Source organism: Pavona decussata, unplaced genomic scaffold, assembly GCF_977016875.1.
Source record: "Pavona decussata unplaced genomic scaffold, jaPavDecu1.1 SCAFFOLD_227, whole genome shotgun sequence".
Lineage (NCBI taxonomy): Eukaryota > Metazoa > Cnidaria > Anthozoa > Scleractinia > Agariciidae > Pavona > Pavona decussata.
Window position 1 is genome coordinate 51,089 of NW_028145632.1, and position 9,835 is coordinate 60,923.

At 37.2% G+C, this 9,835-nt stretch overlaps 1 protein-coding gene across 1 annotated transcript; it reads right to left on the reverse strand.

Moving 5' to 3' along the window:
- Positions 1-2,275: 2,275 nt before the first annotated feature.
- On the reverse strand, positions 2,276-9,578 carry LOC146458835 (Golgi SNAP receptor complex member 2-like). The gene is made up of 4 exons (XM_085090242.1): positions 9,555-9,578; positions 7,173-7,226; positions 5,289-5,375; positions 2,276-2,504 (listed from the first exon to the last, which is right to left on the reverse strand). Exons 1-4 carry the CDS (start codon positions 9,555-9,557, stop codon positions 2,472-2,474), a joined length of 177 nt encoding a protein of 58 aa, XP_084946368.1. The 5' UTR covers positions 9,558-9,578; the 3' UTR covers positions 2,276-2,471.
- Between the last annotated feature and the right edge of the window lie 257 nt (positions 9,579-9,835).

Consider the following 9,835-nt stretch of genomic DNA (forward strand, 5'->3'; position numbering starts at 1 on the left):
GTTATAGTTGTTCAAAACAATCCTAACGATGGAATTAATTCGTGCAAGGCGTGTAGCACTTCAAAATTGCATACCACGTTTATAAGCCAGAGAACTCAGTCATTTTACGCAGTGGCAACATGGGTTTAGAAGGACGATGGATTTGTCGGAAGAGGAAGGATTATTTATTACACAGAGCTCTACGAAGGGAGATATTTCTGCAGAAATCGAAGGTAATGTCGTGTAACGTTTGGACGTTTCTGTCAGTGCTTTAATTCTTTATCGACTTCTAAAGGCGGCGTTTCCATTTTCTGTTTTTAAATAGAGCAAAGATTTAGAACGCCAATAACAGCTTTAGAATGCGAGAAGTGGCACTTCGAAACAAAAAATTAAGTCGCAATGAACGAGAGTTAAACGCAAACGGTGCTGTTTACAATGTTGTAAGCTATCAGTTTTTGTGCACTTTATACATTAAATTTCCTAAAACGGGCTGCAATATTTTTAATAATTGTAACCTGTACACTGCAATATTTTAAATATTGCAGCCTGCACACTGCAATATTTTTAATATTGCAGCATGCTTATTCAGCACGTTCAATTATCTTACCCTGATAATTTTCCTGCTGACAAAAACGGACCTTCTCAGTTTTCCTCAGACAGTTGTTTTGTCATCTTTAAGACTACAATCGTTGATTTAATGCAGAGAGAGAACAATAGAATTTCATTCGTCCTTGACATCAGTTCACTGATGGCATAATGTGAAAACTAAACTGGTATAATTAATATTTGGTATTAACAAACAGGAACGTTTCTTCAAATTAAAATTGAAAACTCTATATACTGCAGTAAAAAATGCATTGGACTGTGTCATGGAGTAAAAGCACTGAGTTTAGTTTCCCTCCGCTGAGTCAGAAAAGAATTCGATTTCCTCTACATCGGCTGATTCATTCATGCGGTAGCACGGTAGACCATTGATGTTTATTTAACTGTCCCTGCTACAGAAATGGGCAGTGCAGTACCACATTTCACAACTGAATGGATAACTGTGTCTTTCAGCCAACGTGAGATCTCTTGCCATGCCGTTCCCATTAATTTCGTGAAAAGCACACACCGATAACCAGCGCTTAATTTTTCACTCATAAATAGCTCTGGATTTGCGAACAAGTGTTCCGTAGTGAGTCTGTCAACACTCTTCTTAAATTCTGCATTGAATGCAACATCGAGTTATTGAATCTTGCTTGTTGGGCCTGGAGCTGCAAGCCCCAATGTCGTCTGGCACTCTTACGTCAAAATGGTCTTTATTCTGTATGTTGTACTTTGAGCTCTGTGTGAATCATTTAATTTTTCATTTCGAAAAAAAGAGCTAGCGCTTAGCTTGGTTTCATGTTTTTTTTTGTTCCCCGAAAATAATGACTCCCCGAAAGTAACGAGCCCCAAAAGCTGCTAATAATGAAAGTGAAGAGGGTCGTTACTATCAGAACTTTACGGTACATCATCAAACATTCAGATCATGAGAGTAAAGGAAATGATCACCAAGAATGAAAATTGTTTTTTTTTTCTTCCCTTGGGAAAAAACACTGGTTTTGGCTGGTGGCATGACACCTAAAATGTGTTCTGGATGAAATTTCCTGTAAAGGAGGGGCATAAAAGTGCACAATATTAACGCTTTATTTATTTTTTTTATTATCAATGGGCGGTAAAGTGTACAATATTAAATTGCTTTAAATGAATGTAAATATACGAAAGATATACTTTGAACAGTGGATGAAAGATCAAATAGAAGAAAGATCCTCGCATTTAGTACGCAACTTTAAGCAGTTGTGAAAAGAAAGCCTGAAGAAAAATTCAGTCTTGAACGGGATTCAACCCATAACCAGGGTCCTTGATTAATTGAAGAAGGAACAGAAAAGGATCCTGGGAAGAAAGTCTCGGTGTTCTTACAGTATGGCTAGCAAAGTGTCAGGGGGGGGGGGGGTGGGGGGTTCTCCCATATAAAAGTAACAGGGGTGATCTTCAGAAAATTTGAAAAGACCCCTAAAAGGTACCAGAATTCTTTTTTTGTGGGCATGGTCTGAATAAATTTTTTACTCCCAAGAGGTACCAAATCAGTTGACTGATATTTACTTCCATGTCCTAGTCATATTTCTTGGCTTACTGCCCAAAAAGTTACCACCATACCTCTGATAGAAGTAATTTTAGATTTTAGCACCTTAAGGGGTAACAAACCATGAATTTTAACCCCTTAAAGGTTTGACAATCACCCCCATCACTTGGGAGGGGAGGAAAGGAGGGGAGTTCTTCCCCTCCTTTCCCCCCCTTCTGGGATGGGAGGGGGAATGACCAATACCCAGCTAGTGTTGTAGAATGAAACTCTTGGCTGAAATGGGGGAAGGGTGAGAGGGACACACAAGCCAGTTGGGAGATACGAGAACTATTCTAAACATGTTAATGCTATCTTACCATGTAACGAGTCTGGATGTGTTGTACTTAGCTTACTCAGCAGTCCTTGTACTCCAACGATTAGCCTTAAGTAAGAACAGATATAAAAACATCCAGAGCATTAGTTTTCATGGATACAACAACTGAACTTGACAGTGGCTTGCTTTATTTATGAGTCAATTTCACACCTGTTTCATGTATTTTTCCTATATGAAAAAATGAGATTCAATTATAAAATAAAGGCATAAAACCATGGTCTATTTTCTACTTCGACTTGTTCGCAATTAATCCACAAAAGCAAAGGCCATAATGTCAAGATCATAAGGTGCTAGAGTAATAAAAGAAAATAGGATAACTTAATTGACAGTGCAGCGGTGCAACTCTATGCCATTAACGATAAGCTTATATAAAATACGCTGAGAGCATATTTTTAAATCTACTCTGTAGCCATCAGTAGTTTAAGTGTGCTGGAAGATCATAGAGGCTCCCTTTATAAGCGTTTGTACTACATTTCATAACGTTATTAGGACGGTGCCTACTTTTGTTACTGCGCAAACATTCTGCGCATCTCAAAATACTTGGGTTTCAAATGGGTGATGCCTACTAATATGGGGATATTGTTGTGCGCTTTAAAACTATTTGTATCCAGAAAGAAATTGGGGGTAACCATGCATTTTTCAACAAAGCTTCAATTTAGTAAAATAACGCCATACATTACTTTGTATTTTTCTGTCTTTTAGAATAATTGTTGCTTGATTATCTCTAAAATATGCGTGGTTACTCCCAATTTTCTTTGGATTCCAGTAGCCCTTGCTGAGATCTGCTTTCCCGGAATTAAGCCATAAACCACACAAAAATACTTCTCTATTAGCATACAACGTCCTTAAATTAATTTTGTTTGGATGATACTGCATATAAAGACATGTGCTCTGGGTAGTTGTGTCAGTTGGGACGGCAATTTTAAAATCCAAGTGCAATTTTGTATGTTACGGTCTTGGCTTTATTCTCCTCAGTGGTAATGTTCCATTTATAGATTTTTGGTCACAAAATTTTATTTCATTTCATGATTTCATCATTTCCAGATTGAGAAGTCGGTATTATAAATATCTACAGTTTCCTTAAAATAAAATACTGAGCGTAACTGTACAGTAACTAAGGGAAGTTTCGGAAAAGTTTAAGTTTTCTTCCCAATGACCGAAATAACACAATAGTATAAGGCACTTTCAATAATTTTTACAGTAAGCTTTAGGCTAAAAGCTTATCGACACGTATTAAAGCAAGGATCCACAGTTCGATTTAAGCTATATATGAACAAGAACAGGGCAAAAAACTCACCGATTAGTCTCTTGATAAAGACTGTCCATGGCTGAAAAACGACTGTTTAACTTGAATTTAAATTTCCGAGCCCATCCACCAAACCGCCATTTTGTTTTCATGGACTCTTCCGGTGACACAAAACGAGACACGTCATAACACCATGCTCGAAACACCTAGCCCTGTCGCCCGATTCACTCAGATAGAGCTGGCTAACAGCGACAACAGCCGCTCAACAGTCGCAAAAATGATACCCATCGAACCGGCTATCAGCCGGTCATTTCCCTACCCCCCTTAGGTACCGTTCTACGATTCTGGTCCGACGGGAGGCACAAAACCTACCCCAAAGGAGATTTTCTTACATGCTAAATCCGTTCGAAAGAGCGTCAAAAAAACAATTGGTTGGAACACATTTTTATCAGAAATTGGCGACCTAACAAAAGCCACGCTTTGATAAGGTACTGGCTTATCCTTGAATATCATGTGAGGTACTTGACGACTACGAACATAATTATAAAGGTTACGATCATTCCTCCAAACACAATCCATTAGTCCTAATAGGAAATACAGAGAAATAAGCACATCATTAGGCTATCTCTGACGGATATAATAGTTGCATATCTAGAATTTTGCTAGAACCACAGACAAACTTTTACCCTCTCGGTAGACTGTAGTCGCTTTCCTCCCTTGAAATTCACATGCATGTGAAGAGTAAAGTGGATTCACGAAGTAAAATGCACTGAAAGTATAGATTGTGATTGCGAGATATGAACATGCGAGGCAAGAAAAAGTCCCCAGTCTCACTTTGTATTTTCTCAGTTGCACCAGACTTTCCCTTCAAAGACTGTGCATTAATACAACTTACAACGTAAAAAAATTTGCAGTCTACCGTTTTGGTCTCATTTTTTCTGAACAATGAGTGGCACCCTAGCTCCCAAGCCTCCCCAGAAGGCAATATTGTTTTAGATATCAATGCAAAATTTTATAGCATGCACAGCGGGCTCATCTTGTTTCCCTACCTTCAAAAAACGAATGCACAAGTATTTACTGAAATAATTCTGATTTGATCATGCCGCACATACGCAGCACCATTTTGTATTAATTTTTTACTGTGTTTTCGAAGTGACCTCTTTATATAAGCTTGATGGTTTCTTGAGGTCACCTTGCCAAATCGTTATAGTAATTGCTCCTTTTGTATTATTATATTATGTTTTACAGCAAATAAAATAAATAAATAAATAAATAAATAAATAGCAGTTTCCTTTATCTTTTTTGTGCTAAGCTTTTGACTTGTGATGAGTCAATGACGGGATAAAATGCTGATGCCAGGCACAAGTCTTGCAAAACTGTGGAAACTCACAATCAGCTTGACTGTTCTAAATCCTAGTATGTTTTGATTGCAAATGAAGCAATGGATAAAGCAATGGATAAAACATTGGGACAGTGTTTCCTGAAGGAATTCAAGGCCACATGCCCACATTCCTGTGAATTTGAGCTGAAACAGCAAAAAAGCAATCTGCCCCAAGCCCTTCATTTGCACCAACAAACAACAATACCTGTGTTGCCCTCTTGTCAATCAGCCTCAAAACAGTGTTAAACAAACCAAGGGTGCTGGCAATATCCAGTATTCTTTTATGAGCTCCCTGTCGAAAGACAGTTAATTGACAAATTTGCTTTGGTGGCCAGTTGGTCCAGTGCAAGAATACTATTCATTAATTAAAATAAATGTAAATAAATGACAGACAAACCTTGTTTTTTGAGAAAACTAAGCGTAAACCAGTGAATAAAACTACAGAACAAGGTTCACTAAGAAAACCAAAAACCACATGCAAAAATTCAGCCACTTATCAAGCGAAATGAAAAAAAAAAAAAAAAAAAAACAGCCTAAAATTTGGAACAAAACGGTTATGCAATCAGCCTTCAAATGTTTTTGATACAGATGGAAAAGATTGATATGGACATCAACTTCAAGTTAATGTAATATGTTCTTGATTTCCTTCCTACATAAAATTTGTAATAACTTAGTGCAGCTTGTTTGTTCTTTGAACAGATAATTGATGGGTAAAAAATGAAAAATACAGTAGATAATTAAACTACATCATAAAAAGGTGTCAAATAAGAATCAAAACTGCCTTAAAGTTTCTTCGTCAAAATACTACTCAGTGGAATGTCATGTTTAAATGAATTTATTATTAAGTTACTGGAAATTTAATGAGCAGTTCATGGTAGTATCATGATGGACGTTTTGCCACTATCCTAAAAGACAAATAACACAATCTAAACAGTCAAGTACAGCTGTTCACATCATCATCATTAACGACATCATCATCATTATTACAATCTTTGACGTCATCATTCTAAAATGAAGTAATGTTTGAAACACGAGCAGCAGTGTTTAATCGTGCTTTAAAACCACAAGGTGCAGCCGAGTGGTTTTAGGCCCGATAAAACATGTGCCGCGAGTTTTTTGAACGCCATCAAAAACATCCCTGGAAAAGTCTGTGTCAAAAGAGTTCATAACAATGATGCTTTTGTGAACGTTGTAAACTAAAATATGAGAAAAACATAAAACACCACATACTACATTACTTGCAAAAAATTTTGGACGTTAAAATTTCAGACGTTTAATTTTCGGCCACTTTTCCCCTCATTTCCGACAATTTTCGGAGAAAAATTTCGGACACTGCGCTAAAACATGCCCAAAGTAAATTTACGACTAAAAAACATGAATTAGACTGAAATAAAATCTGTGAAAATGATAGTTTTACTGTACCTTTGAGAGGTTTTACAGCCGGATACACCAACGACAAAATAACACAAACTCAATCAAGCTTATGCCTCAAGCAGTGTCTCAAATACTTACCTTTCCAAAGATAAAAAGAACGACTGAGCACAGCCGCCTAATCCGATTTTTAAACATATCATGTATATTGGCTTTGAATATGTGATGCTGTCACCCAGAAAGTACTTTTAAAGTTTTATACTATACTGTAAAAATTTCGGACGCTAAAAAAAATTCCGGACGGTTTTATTTTCGGACACTATTTTTGTCCGAAATTAACATTAATTTCCTTAATAAAAAGGTATTCAAACCTTTGCAAAATATCAACATGTATTTACTCTCCTTTCTGTTCTATGATACCCAGCTGGGAAAATTTGTTTAAATACCAGAACATGTCATCTTTTGTGATCATTTATTAGTTTCTCATGACCTGTATGTTTGAAAATGTAGTCATTAGGTAAGGAGAAATTAGATTCTGGTCACTAGATGGTTAACCTATAACCCCCAATATCATCTAGTAAGCTTAACACGGGGCAAAAGAGCATTCATAAAAATCTCTATCTGATGGCTTTCATCTGAATGGTAACACTTGGGGATTTCTTCCACTGATTCTGGAAGTAAAACCACACATCTAACATACTAAAATAATGTAGCTTACATTAGTTGTAAACCTTCTGTTTAGAAGTTCTTCTCTTTCTTTTTCTTCTTGTTCCTGCCAAAAGAATCAATGTTATCAGCTACAAAAACAACAATTTTAACACAAGGTCTTTTTATTCCAAAAGAAGAGAGGACTCTACATGGCAACAAGTTTGTCATCATATGGTTCTGCTGCTCATGAAGACTGGATGATTATTATTTTATTAGTTAAAACTAATTTCTGAGGTTAAATTTTAGTATTGGAGGCATCCTCACTGACAGATCATTGTTGTATGTTTAAATAGCCTGTCTCATATTTTACTAGCTTTTACTAAAATTTAGTGAACCAGCCAACCACCCAATGCTATGAAAAGTACACATTTTGTCAATGAAAATTCTCAGAAAACAATTTTTCAAGCCCCCAGCAGGAATCAAACCCGCAAACTTCCAGAGACTAGTTTGGATGCTCTAACCACTGAGCTATAGGTGACCTCAAGCCTGACCTGCTCACCATATGAGTGACACATAGATCAGTGATTAGAGCATCCAAACTAGTATCTGGAAGGTTCTGGGTTGGATTCCTGCTGGGGGCTCGGAAATTTTTTTTCCAAGAATTTTCATCGTGTACTTATTGTTATCTATTTCATTTCACTAAAACACAAATAATAATCAAATAGTCAAACTTAATAAGGCACTTTCAACAAAGGAAAGCCTTAACCCATCATTCGTCCTTGACATCAGTTCACTGATCATGGCATAATGTGAAAACTAAACTGGTATAATTTGGTATTAACAAACAGGAACGTTTCTTCAAATTAAAATTGAAAACTCTATATACTGCAGTATAAAACGCATTGGACTGTGTCATGGAGTAAAAGCACTGAGTTTAGTTTCCTCCCCTGAGTCAGAAAAGAATTTGATTTCCTCTACATCGGCTGATTCATTCATGCGGTAGTGCGGTAGACCATTGATGTTTATTTCACTGTCCCTGCAACCAGAAATGGGCAGTGCAGTACCAGGTTTCATGAATGAATGGATAACTGTGTCTTTCAGCCAACGTGAGATCTCTTGCCATGCCGTGCCCACCCATTTCATGAAAAGAACACACCGATAACCAGCGCTTAATTTTTCACTCATAAATAGCTCTGGATTTGCGAACAAGTGAGTCTGTCAACACTCCCCTTAAATTCTGCATTGAATGCAACATCGAGTTATTGAATCTTGCTTGTTGGGCCTGGAGCTGCAAGCCCCAATGTCGTCTGGCACTCTTACATCAGAATGGTCTTTATTCTGTATGTTGTACTTTGAGCTCTGTGTGAATCATATAATTTTTCATTTTGGAAAAAAGAGCTAGCGCTTAGCTTTGTTTCATGTCTTTTTTTGTTCCCCGAAAATAATGACTCCCCAAAAGTAACGAGCCCCAAAAGCTGCTAATAATGAAAGTGAAGAGGGTCGTTACTATCAGAACTTTATGGTACATCATCAAACATTCAGATCATGAGAGTAAAGGAAATGATCACCAAGAAAGAAAATTGTTTTTTTCTTCCCTTGGGAAAGAACCCTGGTTTTGGCTGGTGGCATGACACCTAAAATGTGTTCTGGATGAAATTTCCTGTAAAGGAGGGGCATTAAAGTGCACAATATTAACGCTTTATTAATTTTTTTATTATCAATGGGCGGTAAAGTGTACAATATTAAATTGCTTTAAATGAATGTAAATATACGAAAGATATATTTAGAACAGTGGATGAAAGATCAAATAGAAGAAATTGATCCTCGCAGTCAGTACGCAACTTTAAGCAGTTGCGAAAAGAAAGCCTGAAAAAAATTCAGGCTTGAATGGGATTCAACCCATAACCAGGGTTCTTGATTTCTTGAAGAAGGAACAGAAAAGAAAGTCTCGGTGTTCTTACAGTATGGCTAGCAAAGTGCCTGCCGGGGGGTGGGGGTACTCCCATATAAAAGTAGCAGGGGTGATCTTCAGAAATTTTGAAAAGACCCCTAAAAGGTACCAGAATTCTGTTTTGTGGGCATGGTCTGAATAAATTTTTGTCTCCCAAGAGGTACCAAATCAGTTGACTGATATCTACTTCCTCGTCATATTGCTTGGCTTAATGCCCAAAAAGGTACCACCATGCCTCCGATAGAAGTACATTTTAGATTTTAGCGCCCTAAGGGGTAACAAACCATGAATTTTAAGGTTTGATGATCACGCCCATCACTTTTTTTATGGGAGTCCTTGCCCAGTCCTTTCCCCCCCTCCTGGGATGGGAGGGGGGAATGACCAATACCCAGCTAGTGTTGTGGAATGAAACCCTTGGCAGAAATGGGGGAAGGGTGAGAGGGACACACAAGCCAGTTGGGAGATACGGGAACTATTCTAAACATGTTAATGCTCTCTTACCATGTAACGAGTCTGGATGTGTTGTACTTACATGTAGCTTACTCAACAGTCCTTGTGCTCCAACGATTAGCCTTGAGTATAAAGAACAGATATAAAAACATCCAGAACATTAGTTTTCATGGATACAATAACTGAACTTGACAGTGGCTTGCTTTATTTATGAGTCAATTTCACACCTGTTTCATGTATTTTTCCTATATGAAAAAATGAGATTCAATTATAAAATAAAGGCATAAAACTATGGTCTATTTTTTACTTCGGCTTGTTCGCAGTTAATCCAC

What these genes read in the sequence shown, in the direction of transcription:
- LOC146458835 (XM_085090242.1), bottom strand. An exon ending in ACAGAAGGTTTACAACTAAT is followed by an intron (nt 5,376 to 7,172) that starts GTAAGCTACATT and finishes GTCTTTCGACAG; the next exon opens with GGAGCTCATAAAAGAATACT. An exon ending in TTGACAAGAGGGCAACACAG is followed by an intron (nt 2,505 to 5,288) that starts GTATTGTTGTTT and finishes TTCTTACTTAAG; the next exon opens with GCTAATCGTTGGAGTACAAG.